Raw genomic sequence first — 25221 nt, forward strand, 5'->3', positions numbered from 1 at the left:
TATGCCCACCCCCCACCAAGGCTCTGCATCACACTCTGCATCACACACACACTGCACTCATACACACACACACATTGCATTCACACACACACACTGCACTCATATAAACACACTGCACTCATACACACACACTGCATTCACACACACACACTGCACTCATATAAACACTGCACTCATTCACACGCACTGCATTCACACACACACACACTGCACTCATATAAACACTGCACTCATATACACACTGCACTCATATACACACTGCACTCATACACACACACACACACACTGAATTCATACACACACTGCATTCACACACACTGCACTCATATACACACTGCACTCATACACACACTGTATTCATACACATGCACTGCACTCATACACACACTGCATTCACACACACACACTGCATTCATATACACACTGCACTCATACACACACACTGCATTCATACATACACACTGCACTCATACACACACTGCACTCTCACACACACACACACTGCACTCATACACACTGCACTCATACACACTGCACTCATACACACACACTGCACTCATACACACACTGCACTCATACACACACACTGCACTCATACACACAGACTGCATTCATATACACACACACTGCATTCATACACACACACTGCATTCATTATATACACACACTGTAAATAAAAATTCAATTATTATAATTTTTTTAGGATCTAATTTTATTTAGAAATTTACCATTAGCTGCTGCATTACCCACCCTAGTCTTATACTCGAGTCAATACGTTTTCCCAGTTTTTTGGGGTAAAATTAGGGGCTTATACTCGAGTATATACGGTACTCACATGGGGATGAATATTCACTGGTTGCATTTTGATCTGATTTGCAAGGCTGCACACACAGGTTAGTGTTCTAAGATATAGAATACCAATGATAGTCTTTCAAAATTGGCCAGCAACTATAAAATACTATTAAACTATATTTGACACACAATAAAGTTTACACCATGGTCATTATCACCATAAAATTTAATTTTCAGCACTGAGATGTATCATAACCATCAGTACACAATTCATAAAACCGAACTTAAATACACAGTTGCAGTAAATGATAAACGTACTTCGATTGACACCTGTTTTCTGTTTGCACAGTGCCACTCTTAGCCATGCATCTCTAATTCATTCAATGGTCTATCTGTTTTGCATTACTCACTCCAGACCATGTAGTATTTTCAGAGAAAAGATTTTCCAATGCCATGGTCGGGTCAATGCTATATACACATTATATAATTCTAACAGAGTGTTTTCTTTTTTCATTGTTTCATACTGCAGACACATTGCAACCCCAAAAAATTAACACAGTCCTTTCATAGGAAAAAAAAAACTAATTGCATCAATAGGTGTTTCTACCTGTTTACAGTGGAAAAGCTACAACATAGTTAGATTGACCTGCAAATCTAATTTTGTTTATTCTATTTTAATTACTGGAAACCAATAAAATATTATTCACACATTTTTTTATAAATAGTTAAATCAAGTTTTAATGTTATCAGGTATCAATAATAGGTCATGCTTTCCAGTAAATAGATACATTATTCACAGTGGGCTTTAAAGGGGCTTAAGAATAGAGATAAGCTAGATATTACATCAACTATGCCTGTACTCTGATCTCAGTTTCCTCCCAAAAGTTGAAAGTATATTTGCTCAAAGCAAACATACATTCAAAAGAACACCAGGTAATTTAACCTTAGTGTTCACATACACAGGACATTCACTTGACAGATTTGTCAAAGGTTCACATAAAATAATAATAAACACAGATGAGGAATGAAATGTAAGAGTTTAGAACAAATGCAAGCAGAAACGTGTGCATTCACATCTTCACACCCAATGATCAATATCTCTCCATTTACACCTTCTGTGCCCTTCTCCTACATTTGACATAGTTACATTGTGATATCCGATTTAAAAAAAAGACTACAACTCCTGGTCATTTAACTCTTTTTATATATTCTTTCACCACCATATCTAAGATCCCCTCCTTTTACAACATATTAACCTCCCCATTTAATTGTCTATCCCATATGGGTCTGCAGACAAACTAGATCTGCGTATAGGGTCATGTCTGATGTGCATTATGGAGGGTAAGCCCACCATAATACCTTTTCTCACAGGAACATGATTAGCAATGAGGGTTTAGAAGAACAATTATGATTAAGTTTAGAGTAATGGATGCAGAATTTAATGATAATGGTGAATATAATGGCCATGTGAAGAATAGTTGCTCCTGAGTCCTGACCAAGCATTTGTTGCGTGTCACGGACTATTGAGTGACACTGGTGATACATAGGGTGAAGATTTGTGCCAAAAAAGGATTGTCTGCTTGTGGTGAATGCACATCAGACAGACATGCAGTGTGCTTGTCAGCCTCCACAAGTGATGTTATAGAGCTCTGCATAGGCAGAAAATCCACAAGTTCATTTAGCAGAGACTGAGCGTACGAAGAACATCTTAGACAATTGAGTGATATGCAGTGGTCTATAAATTAAAATAAAAAGGTTAGATCACAGCTCATTAACAAAAAAAGCAAATGAAAATTTAAAAATATTTCCGATCCTCAGTAAACAAATTCTATAATGTAAAAGGAACATGTTAGGATAAGTATGCCACCTTTCTTATTTACACTTATTTGTCACTTCTATGTGTCCATATTTTGTTCCAAATCAAAGACTAAATGCCTGTCTATCTCCTCTTTTCTTCAGACTTGCAACTCCTTGGCTGCTAGTCTGAAATTAATTTCCTTTCTCTAAAAGTCTTTACGTCAGCGCTGTGCGAGGCAGTGCAGGGACTTGGTAATGTAACTGTTACCATTTCTTTGCTCTCTCTAAATCAAGATTAGTAATAACACATGCTGCCCATAGTCTGCAATAAGGACCACATTCACAAAGTAAATGGCACAGACAAAATTGCAGAGAGGTTGAGGACATTGGACTATTCATAGGCTGCTATGTATATTACTAATTTTAATTCCAATTTTAGGAAATAAGAAATACTTCCGGAATTGTGCAGGGTTTGTTTGGCTTTTCTGCACAGCACACACAACTCTACAGGATGTGTACATTAAAGTTCCTACACTCTTCAATGGGCAATGTGGGCTGCAGAAATGTATAAAGCTGTAGTAATTATGGTGTTTGCAGTGTTTTTAACAGTGAGAATAGTCCTCCAAGGAAGAGCTAATGTGTCTAATAACCTTTGTGGAATTAATTGCAATTAGCTGAGGTTACTAGAACAAGGTGATCAGAATACAGATGGCAGCAATATTATATTTTTTGCTTCATTGTCTTTCTCATATACTTGATAATTAACACTTTTTTATTTATCCTTTCAATGTGCACGCAAACATTATATCAAGGAACATATTTACCTGAATCTAGCAAAGCACGGTGTAGGAGCAACAGGATTTAGTTACATTTTTACTAATGATTAGAATGTATGTGTAGTTGTGGGCTTAATGACCATCATCAAAGACACACTAATATATTAAATTGGATTGATACACTACTCCTTTTGTCACACCCCTACTTTTTTCTCCTGGTGTGTGTTTTTCCTATAAACTTATTAATTAAAATAATTAGTATCTAATTTTGACACTCCAGATGTCTGTAAACTAAATTTTCCTAAAGGTCTGCTGGATTTCACAGGGACCTTATTTCACAAAGATCTGAGATGGTAAGGATAGAAATCAAGCCTTTAACGTGCGTTTGTGCATACACTTAGATATTCACAAACAAGTGTATATACACACGCATTTCTCCTATACAGCCATATACATTCTTAAACACATATACTGTATATGAATTTACTCACACCACATACTATATATATCAGTAACTGATCATGTGTAATTGTGGGTGGGATAAAGTGCACGGAGGACATATACTAATAATATAAGAAAGCATTATACTTAATTTCATTACTAGAATGTGAACACAATAATCAAAGTATATACAGCTCTATACATCGTTAGGTACAATATTTGGTTGTTAATTCATCTATTGCTCCTGCTTGCTATTATCTTAGCTCATTGTTTCATGTTTTCTGGTTCACGGTCATTGGCACAGGGTTTTTGACATTAGTCTCTCCATCTGTTAACTGGTTTCTGTTCTTGGTGTTCTGATTTCTTTGTAGCTATTTTCAGTATTAGCTGTGTCATTGACACCAGTTTTTTGGCATTAATAGTAACACACATGCACATGGAACACATCATTTCCTTGGTCTCCTCTTATGTTGCTTCATATGGGTATTTCAAAGAACTGGATCAGATTCGATTTAAAGATAGTGATGATATCCTTCTTCAATAAAGTGATATATACCAAATTGATTAATAACATTTAGAGAAAATGATGGACTAGGCCAGAAGTCAGCAATATATTGCATGCAAGTCTTCCAGATCCAAAGAAGCTGTGGAGATCTGAGAATGTGCCATGGAGATCTGCCATGGAACTGGCTTGAGAGTGGTCTGAGAGGGACCTATTCAGATACGAGTTTCAGCCTTCATTTCAGTAAGGGATGTTAATTGGGAGGACGTGATTCATCCAACACTTGAGGAAAGCAGCCCATCAAAGTCCCAGACTTAACCTGTGCCTGGTCAGCTCGGTCCCCACTGAACCCCAGGGAAGCCACCCTGCTGCTGTTAAATGGTTAGCAAAAAAGATGGCGGCTAAAAATATCAGCTTTTTTAATGTATGGTATATTAGTGTATGTGTGTGTGTAGCATTATGTGTGTTTAGCAGTGTGATTGTTTGTGTCTTATAGTTTGTGTCTAGCAGTGCAATCCAGTGTGTGTAGTGGTGTGTAAATTTAGCATTGTGTGTGTGTTTTGCTGTGTGTGAGTCAATGTGTAACACTGTGTGCCCTGGCAGTGTGCTTTGCAGGGTTGCCTGCAAGCATTCATTGGGGCAATGTATCTGGCAGTGAGTGCTAGTGCATGTGTGCTTTTGACAGTGAGTATTGGGGTGGTTGTGTGTCTGGGAGTGTGTATTGGTATCTGTATGTGTATCCCATGAGTGTAGTTGGAATATGTTTCTGTGTATTTTCAAACACATCACCACTGACACATACCATACACACACAACCCCACAAGCAACCCCCACAATGTACTGTGAATTTTTACAGGCTAGAGTCTTAACTATTCTCACAAGTTTGTCTGCTGGAGACATTTTGTTTGTGGATTATATGCTAAGAGGATCCAACTACTACAAGTTCTTGCCTTTTGAAAAGTTATATGGTTTTCATTTAGGGTTGTACAATTCACCGACTATTGCAGGAGCCATCAACCAACATGTATCAAGCACCGTAATGTTTAGCGATTATAATACTGACAAAACGTCCATGATAATGATGACTGTTTAATACTATGCAAACCACTAGTTTCAACAAGCCCAATTTTAGCTTCCCGAATAATAATGTATGCATTTATTTATATATATATGGCACTGTTTGAGGTATACTTCACATCTATTAAATCCACAAATAATATCAGAAGTCCCGAGTGTGCTTGATCATAGACCAACCGGAGTTTTAGTAATTCTTTAATTAAAGGCAATCAATTTTCTTTGCTGTAGGTACAAGTAGGGAGAGTGCTTTATTATAAATCAAACTCTCATATTTGCCTGTCTGCATGTCTTAAGGCTACAAGCTACAGTCTCCTACAAACTCTTTGCTGTCATCAAAGAAGATAAGAATTAATGGATACTATCCAGCCTAACCACAGGAACAGTAGTCAAAAGTTACAACCAATCCTCTGACAGAGACAGGCCTGTAGAATGGGCCTGGAGCATGGGTGTCACTTTGCACTTGGTGGTTCCATATGGAAGAATTTAAGGATTTCTCTAATTAATGTACTCAAATAATTAAAAAGCTGACTCAATATACAAAGTTCTAAGTGCGTCCCTGAAAATCATCTGTATCTCCCTACCCCGGAGGACTAATACTTAGCATTTTTGTTTGGAGTGTTTCCTTAATCTATAATTCCTATAAATCCCCTTGTTATTTCACAAAGAAAATTCTACACTTATGTACATCTGTAAGCTTCCTGCCACAGGTTGGCTTAACACAACATGTTCTGCATATCTCCCCAAAATTACCACCAGAGTAAATTGGACATTGTGTGCCACAGCTCCTGCTGCTCTGTACACACACCTTGGAACAAGAACTGAAAGATATTATTGAAATGTATTTGCAGCACTGCTTGACAATTCGTCAAAGCATCTTCAACGTGTATCACTGTTATCAGAGGTGAAACAATGCAATGACACCTGATGTGGAGCAGATACAAATACACCGAGTACTGTAAAATGGCAGGTGTGTAAGAACTGTGCCAGCTTGTAAATGATAAAGTCTGGCTTATGGCAGAAGAACAAAGAACATTACGTGCTCATCCAGGTGTAGGCATTAGAACGGCAAAAACCAAGAGTAAGAAATTCAATCTATTTAACTCCCTAAATACTGGATGGTATTGTCTAATATCATATGGAGTATCGGATATGGCTTAATAGGAGAAAGATAATCAGGAAACTAAGCATAGATAAGCCTCATAATAATGAGAATGCAATATATTAAAGCATAATAGGCAAAATCAGCATTTCAGTCCATGCAATAACATTAACACTCTAAGCACCCCAATCATTACAGCTTAATGAAGTGGTTCTGGTGCAAAGACACTGTCCCTGCACTCTCAGCAATGCAAACACTCCAGTTCCTGAAAAAAATAAAGCCTGGATTGGTTGAGATTGTCAGTAATGGCAGTGGTGGTGTGAGGGTAGCTGTGAGGGTAGCTGTGAGATCAGCATGCTGGAGGACTAAAGGTAAGTTCATTCATTTTGTTATATTTTGGGTGGATGCATGAACCTAAATAGTTAATATAATGGTCTAACATTAGGGATATATATTTGTATTTCTAACCTTAGTGTCAGGGATGTGTCAACATAGAGGCTGATAGAGCTGAAGCTCCAGGCACATGGCCACGGAATAGGCCTGTAACGGACACCTTCCGTTGACGGATGCTCCTAGCACTTCCTGAGGACTCCCAGCACTGCAGACGACACCACAACCACCGCAGATTCCACAACCGCCGTAGCTTAACTGGAGCCGCGCCGTCTTCCGTCCACCCTGGAATCTGCCTCTGTCCTTCAGGACAGTGTGGGAAAGACCTCTCCTCCAGGAGAGCGTATCAGGAACAAGAACTAAGTGATTAAAGCTCAAGGGAGTATGCAGAGCATAGCAATCCCCAGTGTGATATAGCAGTTCCCTCCAATAACGAGACAAGGCTACGTATTGAGGGTCAAGAAGATCTCTGATGTTTAATGGCAGGTACTCTGCTTTAATGCAGTGCTCCCCTGCAAGGGAGATGCCCACAGGCAATTAGGCATTAACCAATTACATATCGGTTACATCCCACATATTCCCTCCCCTCTGCTTGGGAGATAATTGAGTTTCTTACTGTATCTAGTCAATTATATCCAAGCTAAAACTTACACATTTTTATACTTTTTTATAACTCCAAAACTATACATTCAATCTTCATAAAAACCACATATTAATAATCAGCATACTTTACTTACAAACATATCAGCAAATTCCATCCAGGGGCTAAAGAGTTAGCTGGAAGTCCTTTATGACCGACCGCAAGCACATTTTCATGCCCAAAACAGTTCCACAGATTCAGGCTGTGCGGTCGGTCTATTTCTGCCCTGAAAAGTTACAAAGTCCCACCCGAAGGCGGCGTTCGAATCGTCGAACTCACTTCGACTTTTGTCGAAGTGTCGAAGTGGAACCGGGGCGATTTTTAGCAGTGTTTAATAGTCTAATGTAGGTCTATTTTACGCCAAAATGACAAAGTCCTGTTCGAACGTGTTCGAATCTTCCAACAGGACTTAGTCTCCAGCCGCAGTGTCGAAGGGCAGGGGAAAGTACAGGTCAGCATTAAAGCATTAAAATGGCCGCTGCCACGTGTTCGACTGTCTAATGGCGGCCACTTTGACTACTTCGACTACTTTGGCACTTTGACTGCATCCGAAGTGCCAGTTTAAAAGTACAAACCCTTTCTTTGTACAACACAGTTAAAGGGCCAGAAACAGTATACAAAAAATCCATTATGCCCAAATGCAGTTCTTAAAGGGCAATACATTCCAGGGCCATAGTTGCAGGGCAGGAGGCTAGCGATCAGTCCTCTCCAATGCCCAGTGGCAAATGGCAGTTTTTCACAAGGCCCACTTGTGTGGACTGGCAGACTATAAATTAATTATAGCCTTATTATGCATTACGTACAAATGCTCTTGCTGCCTTGGTCTCTCTACCACTGTGGCATGCCCCCTTTCTTTTATACTCAATACATCTTTTCTCTGACCCAGACTGACCAGGAGTTTCTGCCTGCTAGTAGGAAGGTAAGGAGAGGAATGTGCTAGGGAACAGTCCCCAGAATGCGCAGTGCAAGTGCATCATTAAACGTATTTTTACCAAGCTCAGGCACTGTCTTAGTTGGCCAGCCTGCAAGATTGGTGGGCAGCCTGACATGCAGACCCTCCCCCTTTCAGGACATCTCCGCCTCTTTGGGCAGTGGAGGTTACACGACTCCTGTCAGTGGCCCACTCTTTGACCCTGCCCACCGATGTCCTGCTTCACCAGACGGTGCTCTTACAGGGTATGGATTTGTTTGAGGAATGATAACTAGAGATTAGCATAGGGTATGTGTTTTGTTATTTTGTAGCTGCTTCCTGTGAGGTTCCCTCCAGCATTATCTCAATCAGATACATGATGCTTGGAAGGTATGACTGGTTTAGTGCTTTCTGTCAATAAGATTGTGTAACTAGGCCCATTGTAACTGTCATGGGTTGTTAATCTGACTCAGGTTAAAGTATTCCTCTAAGACTTATGAAGACTTGAATAGACCCCATGTGGTCTGAAACATCCATTTTTTTCTCACTGCTTTGTTGGAATAAACAGCATTTTATTGGGTTTGCTGGAGACTTACGAGTGCTTATTTTAATTTCATTATTTTAATTAACTTTTTTTTTTTTAATATTGGTACCTAAAAGATTTTTTTTAAATATTGGTACCTAAAAACTCCCCTGCAAATACAGAAATTACTGTTTCTCAAATTGGACGCTTGACATGCACATGAGCACAGACAGGCATTGTTTTTCAGACTTCATGCTGCATTTCTGTACGTACCATTAGCAATGGACACTGTGTTAAACACAACTTCTTTTATTTATTTTTTTTAAACCAAAGCTATGATCCAAAAGTATCAGTGACAGAAACCACTGACTTAGAGTGTCAGCTTACCACTCTATACTAATCAATGGCACCTGATGCTCCCCAAGCCTTCGTTATGAAGAATTCAGAAAGCGAACGGATGGGCATATAGAGCGGAAATGCGATGGAAAACATACTTTGGCATATTTTTAGGGTTTAAACCACTCATTAACAGTTTAGTCCCTAATGGTAAGCCACTGCCATGGACCTCCTAGCACAATACCAATTAAGTTGTTATGTTGCCCGGAGTCTTCCTTTAATATAAAGTTGGAATGGGGAGTCGGGGACAGTAGCCATGTAGCAAAAAATGGCAATGTTTGGCTATCAATGATATGCAGGGCTGTCTCCACTGGTCAAATGTAATGTTTTCTTGGGGATTGCAGTACCTGTCTTGAGTATAAATGACGATGAGCTGCTTGCAAGTGGCAAACATGAAATGCTTGTGTCAATGGAGTACGGGGAAACAGCGTTGATCACATATTTCTGTGAATGCTTCCTCATACAGCACAGGATACAATGATGGAGGTACTAGTCATATGGTGTCACACCTTGCATTTCCCACAGCCTCCAATATCATTGAGTAGGACTATCCACATAAAGATCCATTCAAGAAATGTGTGTGGAAATAACGACTGTTAGTTTGCACTTGCCACCAGGACAAAGGTTGTTGGGTGCCACATGAGCTTGCTGAAGTGCATTGTGTTGAAACGGGCACTTTTATGAATGGATTCTGATACATGTGTTGGCTGGCAATTGGTATGTGTCCTTGGAGCTAAACTCAGGCACTTACACAGATTGGCCCACTTTATAAAGACTTCACATTGAGCTTAACTAAATCATAGGTAAGCCACACTTGTATGTCCTAACAGTATCCTGAGATTAGTGGCTTTGCACTCCACAGTGCTGGTCAAGTTGTGCATTATGGAGAATAATATGTGTGCATGTGTGTGCAAATTTGTACTGTAATTTTCCTTCAAAAGTGGAGAAGGCAGATATTGTGTGTAAAAATTAAATGGTAAACAACAGTGTCAACTGACCCATTCCTTATATTGCAGCGTATAAATTGTTAGAGGGTTCAAAGTTGTACTAATTGGTGATGCGTCAAAGTCAGATCAAAATACAATTTCTTAACCGTTGTAACATTAATGTAATGCCAGTTAGTATAAAGCTCAGACTGGAGTGCAAATACTCCATAGGAAACCATAGAAACCACAACATAATTTGCTGTTTGCTAAATGGCCTTGAGGTCAAAAGCTATTCAACGTTAAACATGAACAAGGCACACAGTAAGCACCAAAATAACTTTAGCTTAATGAAGTGGTTTTGTGTACAGATCATGTCAATCTCACCACTCAATTCTCTTAGAATTAGGTGTTAAATTGCTTTATTTATGCTGTTGTAGCCACACTGTCTTGGCTGGGATTTACACAGCCTCCCTACACACTTATTTTAAAGAGAGCTCTAATTTTTAAATTCCCTTTATTGCAGTGTTTTTAATTTAGAATGTCTTATCTCCAGGTTTGTTAATATACCCCTAGAGCCTACAGGAGTCTCCTGTGTGCAATCACAGTTCAACAAACAAAGCACGAGATAGGAACTTCTAAAGTAAACACACTGTGTTGTAAAATGTGATTGAAAATTTAAAAAAATTTCCCCCACTAGTTGTATGAGTCACAGCCAGAGGAGGAGTTGATAGGGCTGCATAAACAGAAACAAAAGTTATTTTATTGAGCAGTGAGAATAGGGGCATGAGCTAAACACAAAACTGCTTATTTAAGTTAAAGTTGCTTGATGCTTAGAATATTCCTTTAAATCAAAACGGTTTGGTGCTTGAACTATTTTTTTATGAACTTTACATCCGTTTAACATTGGCACTGAGATTTATATATTAATTCCACGTGATCACTTGCTACATTTCTATTTGAAAGCTCATTTTCTTCCCACTAAGTGCTCCTTGTTTTTTGTTACAGATAAACCATTGCCCCAAGGCCCATCTGGAAGCTTGCTGGGGATCCTCGGGGGTGTAGTGGCCGCACTACTTATAATAATTGCATCAGTGAGCACTTTCCTTGTGCGCAGGAAGAAGCAGAAACAGCGATCTGACACTGACAGTGATATGTAAGTGTACAAATGTATAACATCTAGCTGCACACTGTGAAGAGTTGTAATAACTATTACTATCTCAGTATATTGATGTTAATAATTCATAGATATATAAAACAATTTATTACAACAATTACAATATAATTGATTTCCTACATGTCATTCTCTGATTACTCATCCTCGTAAATCTATGTGTATACATACCTACATCGAAGTAACTATTGGCAGAGAACTGCAAATCAGGATTACACATACAAAAATGTACTGCATAAAAATGCAACATTTAAAATAAAGATGATACTATTCATTGAACTTATTGAATATGCCTTAAATGACAGTTCGACGGGTTTGCAAATATGATGGACTGAAGAAGCAATTTGAAATAAGTAGAGGAATTTTACAAATGTGTGAGGAACTCAAAAAAAGTGAGATGTCGGTATTGTTCTATATAAATGGAGTGCACAGTAAGTTTGAAGGCATAGAGAAGAATATTACACTTGTGCCATTGTGTCTACATTGTAACATTGTTACATTGTCTTTGAAATATGTCCCTGGATCAGGAACTCCAGTGATACAATACAATGTGAATGCAATGGTCAATATTTTTTTTTTTTATTATTTTTTTTTTTTGCGAGTATTCGCCAAAAGATGACAAGACATATGAAACTTATAGGTATACATCTATACTTATATATTTATCAATAACTGGGGGTTTCATAGCAGTAGTCCACTCTTTTTTAATTTATGTTGCCTGGGGTTCCCTCTATTTGTGCAGTGTGTGTTAGGTCGGTTTCCTTTCATGAGGGAAGCTAGCTCGGGATCTTGTAGCGCCTTATCGCCCTTATCAGTGTCTCGCTATGGGCTTCTTTCTTTGCTAAGGAGTTTGGTGGGGAGGGGTGGTTAGCTGGTTAGCCTCTGCTGGCAACATTACTTTGCTTGTAGATCATATCTTGGGGTGAGGCTTAGGGTGTGGGCCGTATGTGCGTATGGCTTATAGGTGGGTGAGTAACGGCTGCAGTTCGTTGCACATAATGTGAAGAGGTGAGGTGTGGGGGGGGGGGTAAATCATAACAGTGGGCTTATCTTATAGCTTACGGAGCCAGTGTAGTCCTGCATTAGGGTAAAGTTCTCTATGCAGTGGGTCTCTGCATCCGACAGTCATGTGGGCCACGCTAAGTGCGGGCCAGCTGCATATGTGTCGATAGGTACTGTCTTCAGGTAGGTGGGGTTTGTTGCTCACATGCCCGAAGGGAGTGATGCCCTTGACTGTCCATGTTGGGTGGGCCATCTGTGGCGTCTTCTCCGCTGGTATGCCCAGGAGCCGGAGGAATGCTGGTGCTTCTAGGAGGGATGTCAGCTTATGCTGTTTGCCGGTCTTGTCAACCAAGATCCGGCATGTGCCCCACCGGTAAGGGATCGCGTGCTCTTGCAGTAGCTGGGTGACTAGCTTGAGGGTTCTCTGCCAGATGAGTGTATGTCTGGATAAGTCCCGGTAGCATATCAGTTGTGCCCCCTCAAAGGACACCGTTGCGGAGTCTCTCACCGCCGCCATGATTGCTCTGCGGTCAGAGACTCTGGACAATTTCAGCAGGACGTCTTTCGGTGCTTCGCGGGCTGTGCTGGGAGCCTTGGGAAGGCGAAAATAGGAGTCCACCGCTGCCTGCTTAGCCTTTTTGGGCAGGAGAGTGTGGAGATGAGAGTCCGGCAGTAGTGGGGGAGCTCCGCTCCAGCAACTGTTTCTGGTATCTGGTATTTCTGGTATCTGGTATCTGTTTCTGGTTTCTGTCCTCCAGAGCAGCAACTTTCCCCTTCTGGTCAGCACATTGTTTTTGTAGGGCGGCGTCAGTGGCCGATTGAGACAGTTTGGTGCCTTCCAAGTCCTCCTCCACTGCTTTCACTTTGTCAGTGAGTTTGGCCACCGCTCCCCGGATCAGGGCCATGTCTGCATGGAACATAGCTTTAATTTCGACCATTAATGCCCTGATATCAGACTTTGTTGCTGGTGCAGAGTCTGCCAGCACATCAGCTGTTGGTGGTCCTGTGTGTGGCCGGGATGGCGGATAGAAGTCTGCGAGGGTGTCATCATCCGATGATGTTGGTGTGCAGGCCTCAGCCGTCGACATTTTGGTTGTGCTTAGCCGCGTTGCCGTGTGGCGGAAGTCGCCGATATTGCGGGAGCCCGATCCCGGGTCCGCTCGAAGTTTCTTTGTTTTCTTCCCCATAACTGGGGCAACGTGCAGTTACTTTTGGGGCTCTTTGGCAGGTTCTGAATCCGCTAATTGTCGGTTTGAGAGGTTTAGTGCACCGAGCTGTTCTGATGTGTGTCCAGCTCGTGCAGGCGCTGGCTCCGCCCCCTGCATTGGTCAATATTCAACAATGTAGGCACTGTAGTTCACAATACTTTTAAAGGATACACTCACCATATGTTTTAAAGTGCAATTTCTATAATTCTGAGCCAGGCTAATGGGTTCACTGAATATCATGGAAAAATGAAAATCACACAAATCTTTATAAAAACCCTCAGTTATCACTCTCTAGCCCCTGTTATCTCTCCCGTGACCTACCTCAGTTATCTTTACCTAGATCATCTCTCCAGTTACCTCCCTCTAAAACCCCTTTTAATATCTTCCTCAATTGCACCTACCATACTAGCTGCAGTGTGCACAAGCTGTCATAGCTAAGTGCAGTTGTTTACCTTCTTTCTCTGCCTAAACCATGTACTAGTGGTGACAATGCTGTGATTATAGAGGGCAGATAATAATGTAACATGACATTTCTGCATCTCTTACTCATCTCACCATACAGCTACCAGTTGAACAGGGTTTAACTACTGAGTTTGAGCAGGAAGACACAGTGTTGCAATAAGCAATGACAGCTTCACCACACCACAGGTATTCACCTAGGCAGCAGGAGAGCATGGAGGATGACCCAGGTGATGTGGTGGTGCCCACTCTCTCTTTGTGTCCTTTGCTCACAGGCTGCACACCCTGAATGCTGGCTCTGATCTTATCTCTTCTCCTTGAAATTGTCTTTGTTTGTGTTTCTTGTCTCCTTAATTCTCTACAATATTATTGCTTGGTGTGAGTTCTTTCCTTTCCCACTTGTTAGCAAGATGCAGATCCCATACCATAAGGACGCTTCTCTGTTACACAATGCAGACTTTTCTTGTTCTCTATGACATTACTGTAATATTTTGCTGCTTGGGGAGCATTGTGGACATTGTCCTGCTTTTTCATTTGTTAATGTCTATTGTTAAAGCTGAATGGACTTCATATTATGAATAATTCTAGTAAAGTCTCACCAGGCACTTGAACCATACGTAATAAGTTGCAAAGTAGACCTGACACATTCGATGAACAAGGCAAATGGGAACTGCTTATCCATGCAAGATTGATAAGGATGTTTATTTACAATGCCATGCATTTCACTGTAGTTAAACCTGATTTATTTACTTTATTTTCTCTACTAGCTTGGATTCTAGGTTAGGAAAGTTTAGTTTGCAATACATGTTAATTCCAAGTGTCTTTAAATCAACAAATTTTTATTTTACTTAGAAGACATATATTTGTTGGTAACTGCTCGACTATTGTTACATAGGCTGAAAATAGACATGTTTCCATCAAGGTCAACCATTCTCACATCTGTTTTTGTGTTAGATCGAAAAGAACGAAAAAAAAAAAAAACAGTTTGAAGCATTTTCCAATTTTGCAACAAACTAGGAAAAAATACCTTCTCAACCCCATAATTGCAGTCAGATCTCTCTTTGGGTCAAGAATCTATTATCTCACCTATTAAAAATTGTATCCCTGAATACTATGTTTCAGTCAGTTTTATCCAGTCAGTCAGTTTTATCCAGTTGCTAAAACCAGTGTCTATAAGTGTAAAACGTATAAATCAATTGTGGAGCACTTAAAAGTTACATGCAGTAGTTCTTGCCCCTAACAAAATCAGGAGTCTGGATATTTTCTTAAATAAAACAAGAACAGGAAACAGAAACATAGTGTAGATGCAGGGCCGGACTGGCCCACCGGGAAAGTTCCCGGTAGGCCGTCGGCACCTGGGGCCGGGGAGACATGTGGATGTCCTGCGGCCGCATGGAGAGCTTGGATGGCGGCCGCAGGGGAAGCTCTCCTTGCGGCCGCAGGGGAAGCTCTTCTTGCGGCCGCAGGGGAAGCTCTTCTGGCGGCCGCTGGGGGAGCAGGCTGTTCTGTCTCTGCTCCCCCTCCCTCGCGTGCTAGAAAGAGACCGGCGCCGGAATATGACGTCATATTCCGGCCCCGGTCTCATTAAGCTGCGCGCGAGGGAGGGGGAGCAGAGACAGAACAGCCTGCTCCCCCAGCGGCCACCAGAAGAGCTTCCCCTGCGGCCGCAAGAAGAGCTTCAGGAAGGCTGGCTGGGCTGGAAGGTGAGCACAGGAGGGGAGGGGGTGGGGGGGAGTAACAAAGGTCACAGGAAGGGGAGGGTGGGGGTAACAAAGGGCACAGGAGGGGAGGGTGGGGGTAACAAAGGGCACAGGAGGGGAGGGGGGTAACAAAGGGCACAGGAAGGGGAGGGTGGGGGTAACAAAGGGCACAGGAGGGGAGGGGGGTAACAAAGGGCACAGGAAGGGGAGGGTGGGGGTAACAAAGGGCACAGGAGGGGAGGGTGGGTAACAAAGGGCACAGGAAGGGGAAGGTGGGGGTAACAAAGGGCACAGGAAGGGGAGGGTGGGGGTAACAAAGGGCACAGGAGGGGAGGGGGGGTAACTAAGGGCACAGGAGGGGAGGGGGGTAACAAAGGGCACAGGAGGGGAGGGGGGGTAACAAAGGGCACAGGAGGGGAGGGGGCTAAGAGGTCACAGGAAGGGGAGGGGGTAACAAATGGCACAGGAGGGGAGGGGGCTAAGAGGTCACAGGAAGGGGAGGGGGGTAACAAAGGGCACAGGAGGGGAGGGGGCTAAGAGGTCACAGGAAGGGGAGGGGGGGTAACAAAGGGCACAGGAGGGGAGGGGGGTAACAAAGGGCACAGGAGGGGAGGGGGCTAAGAGGTCACAGGAAGGGGAGAGGGGCCAAAAGATGAGCACAAAAGGGGCTGAAGAGGGTACAAGTCGGAAGGGGGGCTAAAGAGGGCACGGGATGGGGCTAAAGAGGGCAAGGGAAGGGAGGTGGCTAAAGAGGGCACGGGAGGGGGCTAAAGAGGGCACAGGAAGGGAGGGTGCTACATAAGGGCACATGAGGGGAAGGGGCTAAAAAGCACACAGGAGGACAGGGGGCAAAAGAGGGCACAGAAGGGGAGGGGCACCTATCAGTCTGCCCACCCACCCACACAGGTAGCAACAAGTATGTATGTCAGTGGGAGTGTGTCTGTCTGTGTCATGCTGTGTGTGTGTCTGTCTGTGTCACGCTGTGTGTGTTTCTGTGTCATGCTGTGTGTGTGTCTGTGTCATGCTGTGTGTGTGTGTGTCATGCTGTGTGTGTGTGTCTGTCTGTGTCATGGTGTGTGTGTGTGTCTGTGTCGTGTGTGTGTCTCTGTGTCACTGTGTGTCTGTATCATGGTGTGTGTGTGTCTGTCTGTGTCATGGTGTGTGTATGTCTGTCATGGTGTGTGTGTGTCAGTCGTAGTGTCTGTGTGTGTTTGTAAAAATAGTGTTTTACTCACTTTTTTTTTTTCCAACGTCATGCTGGTCTCTGCCTCTATGACTGAGATCATCAAGCTTGATGATCTCAGCCAATCCGCACTGACACAGGAAGCGCCTCTAGTGACCGTCTGAGTGTCTGTCACTAGAGGTGTCACTAGGAAGCAATGTAAACACTGCCTTTTCTCTGAAAAGTCAGTGTTTACATTCAAAAGCCTGCAGAGACAGGCTATAGACACCAGAACCACTACATTAAGCTGTGTGTGTGTGTGCGCCTGCTAGTGAGTTTGCTTGCTTGCATGTGTGTGTGTGTCTGCTAGTGAGTGAGCTTGTGTTTTTATGTCAATGAGCTTATGTATATTAGTGAAATTGTTTGTCTATGAGGCTGTGTATCAATGAGCTTGTGTGTGTCAGTGAGATTGTCTGTGTCTGCATGTGAGTATGCTTACTGTATAATTAAATGTTTTACTCTGAAAGGACCAATATATTATATTAGAAAGCAATATATATATATGTATATATAATTACTCAATCATCTGGGGTGGCAAGACATAGCCTTACATATTACATGCGACAATATATGGCGCAATGACTTATGGGGCTGGCATAGATTTTTTTTCCCAGGGCTGCTTTGTATCCCCAGTCCGGCCCTGTGTAGATGGTACGGTAGAAGGTGCAGTGTGCAAAAATGAATCAGGTGATTAAACTCACATTGATTAGAGCCTGACACTCAATAGTTGCACAATAGTGCTTTTATCAGGTACTACCTTCTTCCAATGTTGATTACTCTCCAAAATAAACAGACCCCGGTCCATTTACAGGAAATGGAAGCAGGCAGGAAGAGGAAATTGAAGATTAAATGATGGGGTGAATTCAAACAGAAAGGGCAGCTTATATAGAAAGGATCAGATGGTAAATAAGAGGTGATTACAAGCAGATATAGATGTTGAGAAAGAAAAACTGAAAGGGAGGAGAAGTTGAAACAAGGAGAATTACATTTTTTAAATAGGAGATTGACTAATACAAAAATGAAAACAGAAGACAAGACTTAAAAGGTGAAAGTATGAAGAAACATGGCTCCAAGGCACTTTCTTACTCATTTTCAAAACAATTTGGATGGTTTAGTTAAAAAGAATATTCACCATCAATATCCTGTTATAACAACTGAAAAAGTATTTATTTTTTTATTTTTTCATGTAGTTTAGGTTGGACATTGCAGTATCAAGATAAACTTATTGTTAAGTGCCTCAACAGGGACTTTACCAGAACTCTGTGTGAGGAAGCAAATGAAGAGGTCTAGTTGACACACAAAACACATAAGGTCTACACTATCTGTCCGACTATCTTTCAACTTTTCGAATTTGACATAAAGACTGAAATTAATTGTGCTAAACCGTCAGTTTCTACCGATGTCTAAATGAACTAGGCTGCCAAGCAATAATCATAGAACTATTCTTTATTAAAAAGAAATACAGAGAATATATATTTCTTTGAATCTTCTTTATTTGTAATACAAAAGAAAATCTTTACATCATGAAGTCGACGTTTCAGTTCGCATAGCGAACTTTTATCAAGACATATATATATGTCCTAATGAAAGTTTGCTAGGAAAAGCGAAACGTCAACTTCATAATGTAAAAATGTTCTTTTAGATTAGAAGTAAAGAAGATTACTAGAAATCCCTGGGACTGCTGACCTTTTTTGCAAGTATACTGAAAATGTGGATCAAGCACCGGGTAATTGTAATAATTTTGTTTGGAGTGCAAAGTCATTTGGATGTATAGGAATGTTTTGAGGAGCATGATACGGAGTTCAAGGTATTGCCTTTGCTTCCAAATTTCCCACATCTCAATCTGATTGAGCATCTGTGTGATGTGCTGTAACAACAAATTTGATCTATGGAGGTCCCACCTCGCAACTTGAAGGACTTAAATGATCTGCTGCTCATGTCATGGTTCCAGATATCACAGGACATGTTCAGAGGTTTTGTGGAGTCCATGCACTCATGTTGACCTGTACTTGGGGTTGGGTTCTTGCAACCACAAAGAATTACAGTCTCTGCTTAGTTTGCTCAATTTTGCCATGAGGATCATCCCACAAGGTAGATCTTTTATTTCCCGACTTCTCAGTTTGTTCCCTTATCTTCCTTCAGACAACAGCTGCATCATCCTAGAACCACATGCAACTTCTGACTTACTGGTGTGGTGCACCTTTCTTACTACATGGAACAGGAAGTCCATGTTTGTCTCTCCAATATCTGACAATTCCCCTACCCTCTGGACACATGCAGCTGCTAATACTTGTTTTGCAGCCATCTGTGGCAATCTGGCATCTGTGGCAATCTGGCATCGTCCCTATTTGAATTTTACTCAATAGTGGCAGCAGCAATTGCTTGGGGTCCATGCTGGACAGGTCACTCAGTTAGATGATGTTCTTAAAAACCAAGCTACCTGCCACATTATAAACAATGGTCGGTCATCATGCTTGATCATTATGTGGTTCTTAAGAAGACTTAGCTGGGTCTAACAAATTATTCCTCACTTCTATCCATGTATGTTTTATTGTGGCAAGCCTAAGGCACACCTTTGCAATAATCATGCTGTCTAATCAGTATCTTGATATGCCACAGTGTCATGGTACCTGCGGTCTCTACCTCCGAAAGAGGTAGAGACTTAGCTGTTCCTCCATCCAGACGGCCTGATGGCTCCCTTCCCCACGGTCTATCCGGTCATGCAAGGCCGGCCGCGAGGGAGTGACTGCCTTTTACAGCATCTAGGCAGGAAGTTGTCATCAGGACACTCCTCCGGAACGACCTGTCACTCAATTGCTGCAGGACCAATCAGGAAGCCTCGGAGGCGTGGTTACTGCTCTGAACAGGGTATTTAACAGAGCTTCGTTCATTAGCTCATTGCCCTGTCGTGGTTCTAGCTTGTTCTAGTCACTCAGTGCTTGTGTATTCTATTATCCCTTTTGGTTTTGACCCGGCTTGTTTACCTTACTCTGCTTATCTCTGTTACCCTTGATTCGGCTTGTCTCTCGCTTACCTGTCTTCTGTTACCCTCGACCTCGGCTTGTCTTTGACCATTCTATACTGTACTACTTACGTTAGTCCGGCCATTCTAAGGTCCGGTATACGTATCTGGCTACTGTTTGTACTCTGCGTGTTGGATCACTGTCCCGATCCTGACATTACGACAGGGCCAATGGATCCTGCAAGTACAAACAGTCAGCTTGCTTCTCCTGATCCTAGGTTTGAAGCCATGGATCACAGAATGGATCAGATGGCGCTTGCGCTACAGGCTCTATTATCTCGTGCCAATAACCCACCAGAGGAGATACGTAATACCCCTGTTTCTCCTGTCGGTTCAGGTCTAGAGGTAGCCACAGTGGGTGCTTCTTCTCGCATTACCCCCCCAGTACGCTATGGTGGGGCTCCTGAGAAGTGTCGTGGTTTCTTAAACCAAATTAGTATCCATTTTGAATTGCAACCTCGCTCTTATCCTACAGATAGGGCAAAGGTAGGATTTATTATCACCCTACTTATTGAGAAAGCTCTGAGATGGGCCAACCCATTATGGGAGAACGATAACCCATTAGTTTATAACTATAACGCCTTTGTAGCTGCTTTTAGAAGAACATTTGACCCTCCAGGTAGGAAGGTTAATGCAGCCAGATTACTGTTGCGTCTGAAACAGGAGAACCGAACACTGATGGATTATGCACTAGAGTTCAGGTCTCTAGCGTCAGAGGTCAAGTGGAATGAGCAGGCGTATATGGATGTATTTTTGAATGGCTTATCTGAAGTAATCCTTGATGAGGTTGCTACCAGAGAACTCCCTGAGAATTTAGAGGATTTAATTTAGTTCATCTCTCGTATAGATGAACGTTTAAGAGAGAGACAGAACACTCGAGAGAGGAACCGGAGACCTTCTTTTAGGTTAGCCCCCGCTTTTCCAAGTCCTGACTCCACGGTATCTTTGCTTCCTGAACCTATGCAGATAGGGTATACCTGCCTCTCTGAGGAGGAAAGACAGTACAGGAGAAGAGAGGGTTTGTGTATGTATTGTGGAGCTAAGGGTCATTTACTCTTGAACTGTTCTAACCGCCCGGGAAACGCTCGCACCTAAGTCTCTCTAGAGGACAGGCCTTGGGTGTTTCTATTTTGTCCTCTACTCCTAATTATAAAGATCACAGGCTTCTGCTACCAGTTTCCTTAACTTGCGGGAGGGAAGTAGTAAGGGCTATGGCTTTGATAGATTCCGGTGCTGCTGAGAATTTTATCGACCAAGCCTTTGCTAGTAAAAACAATTTCCCATCCCAGCTAAGGGGCCATAGATGGTAGACCACTACTAGACCCTGTTATCTTTCGTGAGACCATACCCATTGAGTTAAATGTTGGTATCCTACACGTGGAGAATTTATCTCTTCTGCTCATTTCGTCTCCTTCCGTTCCCATAGTTCTGGGGTACCCATGGTTGAAAGAACATAACCCTATTATTGATTGGGAGTTAGGGGAGATACTCTCGTGGGGCCAGGGCTGCCAGGATCGGTGTTTGTGCAAGGTTTCTCCATTAGCTAATATTAACATACAGGAGAATCCTACTCAGTCCACAGAAAGACAAATACCAGACCTTTACCTAGACTTAAGGGCAGTGTTTGACAAGAAGAATGCCGATTCTTTGCCGCCACACAGGTCATTTGACTGTAAAATTAAGCTTCTACCCGGGACTATGCCTCCGAGGGGCCATGTATATCCTTTGTCTGTTCAGAAAAACTCGGTTCTAGAGGAGTATATTCAGGAGAATTTAGAAAAGGGATTCATCAGGAGGTCTTCTTCTCCGGCCGGGGCGGGGTTCTTTTTCATTAAGAAGAAGGATGGCACGCTGAGACCTTGTATCGATTACCGAGGCTTGAATAAAATAACTGTCAGAAATGCCTATCCTATCCCACTGATTACCGAGTTATTTGATCGTCTTAAGGGCTCCAAAATCTTCACCAAGTTAGATCTCAGAGGGGCTTACAATTTGGTGAGAATCCAGCAAGGTCACGAGTGGATGACGGCATTCAATACCCGGTATGGCCATTACGAATACACTGTTATGCCATTTGGACTATGCAATGCTCCTGCAGTATTTCAAGAGTTGATTAATGAGGTACTTAGGGAGTTTCAGCATGATTGTGTTATTGTTTACCTGGACGACATACTAATACACTCTAAGGAGATTGAGACTCACCATAGACAGGTCAGAAAGGTGTTACACAAACTTCTGCAACATGGTCTATACTGCAAATTGGAGAAGTGCAGTTTTGATCAGTCTCAGGTAGACTTTCTTGGGTACGTGATTTCTGGGGAAGGTTTTAAAATGGATCCTGGTAAACTCCAATCTATTTTAGACTGGCCTTTGCCCAAAGGACTCAAGGCTATCCAAAGGTTTATTGGTTTTTCCAACTACTATAGGCGCTTCATTAAGGGTTACTCCTCTATCATTGCGCCTATTACCAATATGACCAAACAAGGGGCTGATACTAAGTTCTGGTCTGAGGAAGCTCTTGGTGCTTTTAAGACTCTCAAGGAACTTTTTGCCTCAGCTCCCATTCTAGTTCATCCGGATACGACTCTGCCTTTCTTGCTCGAGGTCGATGCTTCTGAGACAGGAGTTGGGGCTGTTCTGTCTCAAAGGTTAGGGGTGGATAAACCGTTACACCCTTGTGGTTTCTTCTCTAAAAAAATTTCTGGGCCTGAGAGCAGATATGACATCGGGGAGAGGGAACTGTTAGCGGTCATTAAGGCTTTAAAGGAGTGGAGACATTTACTGGAAGGGACACTACACCCTGTTACTATCCTAACGGATCATAAGAACTTGTCTTATATTGGGGAGGCTAAGCGCTTGTCCGCCAGGCAGGCTCGCTGGGCTTTGTTCCTCACTCACTTTAATTATGTACTTACTTATAGACCTGGTTCTAAGAACTCTAAAGCCGATGCTTTGTCTCGTCAATATGAACCATCCACTATAACTGAACCACTTCTCTCCTCCATAGTTCCTAAGGGGAATATCATCGCGAACACGAATCTCAGGATTCACTCTCCATTGCTTTCTGAGATCATGAAGTTTCAGCATTTGGCACCCAAACAGACTCCTGGGGATCGACACTTCGTTCCTGCCGCTCTCCAACTGGAGGTGCTACGCTGTCTCCATAACAGCAAGGTGGCTGGGCATCCTGGCATCCGCAAGACTTATGCGCTGGTCTCTAAAGATTTTTGGTGGCCTGACTTACGCAAGGATATTAAAGAATTCATCGGGGCATGTGAAGTTTGTACCAAGACCAAGCTACCCCATTCGCTTCCATGCGGATTTCTGCACCCTTTAGAGGTTCCTGAAAAGCCTTGGTCCTGCCTGGCAATGGACTTCATTGTTGATTTGCCTATCTCTAAAAAGCAGACTGTCATCCTCACTGTGGTAGACAGATTTACTAAAATGGCTCACTTCATTCCCTTACCTAAACTCCCATCTTCGCCCGAATTAGCGGAGATATTCGCCAGGGAGATTTTCCGTTTGCATGGGATACCTTCCCAAATTGTCTCTGACAGAGGCTCCCAATTTGTTTCCCGTTTTTGGAGATCATTCTGCTCCCAACTAGGCATCAAATTGAATTTCTCCTCTGCCTATCATCCTCAGTCCAATGGAGCTGCTGAACGCACTAACCAAAAAGTTGAACAATATTTACGTTGTTTCGTTTCAGAACACCAGGACGATTGGGTCGGTTTGATTCCTTGGGCGGAGTTTGCACATAACAATCTCATTTGTGATTCTACGCATTCTAGCCCTTTTTTCTTGAATTATGGCTTTCATCCTTCCATCCTTCCTTCGGAGTCTTCTTCTCAAGGGATACCGTCGGTGGATGTTCATGTTGCCAATTTAAGAGAGTTGTGGGATCAAACTCGACAAATCCTTCTGCATAATTCTACGCTGGTTAAAAAACACGCTGACAAACGTAGAAGGGCAGCACCGGTGTTTGTTCCAGGCGATAGAGTATGGTTAAGTACTAGAAACATTCGGTTAAAAGTGCCGTCCATGAAGTTTGCTCCTCGATATATTGGACCTTACAGGGTACTGTCTCAAATTAACCCAGTTGCGTATTGTTTAGCGTTGCCTAGTGCCTTACGCATTCCTAATTCATTTCATGTTTCCTTGCTAAAACCATTAATATGTAACAGGTTCTCCTCCACGATCGCCCCTCCCCGCTCAGTTCAGGTGGAGGGTCAGGAGGAGTATGAGGTCAATTCCATCGTTGATTCTCGAATCTCCCGGGGGAAACTGCAATATCTGGTCGATTGGAAGGGTTATGGTCCGGAGGAGAGAAGTTGGGTACCTCAGGAGGAGGTGCATGCTCCCCGTCTCCGCAGGGCGTTTCACTCTCGATTCCCTTCTCGCCCTGGTGTATTCCGCCCGGTGGGCGTATCTGAGAGGGGGGGTACTGTCAGGGTACCTGCGGTCTCTACCTCCGAAAGAGGTAGAGACTTAGCTGTTCCTCCATCCAGACGGCCTGATGGCTCCCTTCCCCACGGTCTATCCGGTCATGCAAGGCCGGCCGCGAGGGAGTGACTGCCTTTTACAGCATCTAGGCAGGAAGTTGTCATCAGGACACTCCTCCGGAACGACCTGTCACTCAATTGCTGCAGGACCAATCAGGAAGCCTCGGAGGCGTGGTTACTGCTCTGAACAGGGTATTTAACAGAGCTTCGTTCATTAGCTCATTGCCCTGTCGTGGTTCTAGCTTGTTCTAGTCACTCAGTGCTTGTGTATTCTATTATCCCTTTTGGTTTTGACCCGGCTTGTTTACCTTACTCTGCTTATCTCTGTTACCCTTGATTCGGCTTGTCTCTCGCTTACCTGTCTTCTGTTACCCTCGACCTCGGCTTGTCTTTGACCATTCTATACTGTACTACTTACGTTAGTCCGGCCATTCTAAGGTCCGGTATACGTATCTGGCTACTGTTTGTACTCTGCGTGTTGGATCACTGTCCCGATCCTGACACACAGCCCTGTGAGGTGGATGGATTATCTCAGCAAAGGAGAAGTGCTCACCTGTGTCCTCAAATAGAAGCTATTTACCTGTAGTCCAGTGAAGGGATGATCTTCTCACCTCATTTTCACTCTTCACCTGGGAGATCAGATCTGATGATGGTCTTCAAGGTCAA

The 25221-nt window shown here is 42.7% G+C and overlaps 1 protein-coding gene across 7 annotated transcripts in view; it reads left to right on the plus strand.

Annotated features, from left to right (window-relative positions):
* NECTIN1 (nectin cell adhesion molecule 1) overlaps nt 1-25221 on the plus strand; it is a 333749-nt gene that overhangs the window by 224055 nt on the left and 84473 nt on the right. For all 7 annotated transcript variants that reach the window (XM_063436432.1, XM_063436436.1, XM_063436437.1 and 4 more), the window contains exon 6: nt 11275-11422. In XM_063436432.1, the coding sequence (XP_063292502.1) occupies nt 11275-11422 (148 nt within the window). The remainder of the gene's footprint in view (nt 1-11274; nt 11423-25221) is intronic.

The sequence above is a fragment of the Pelobates fuscus genome, chromosome 11 (assembly GCF_036172605.1).
Source record: "Pelobates fuscus isolate aPelFus1 chromosome 11, aPelFus1.pri, whole genome shotgun sequence".
In the NCBI taxonomy this organism is placed as follows: Eukaryota; Metazoa; Chordata; class Amphibia; order Anura; family Pelobatidae; genus Pelobates; species Pelobates fuscus.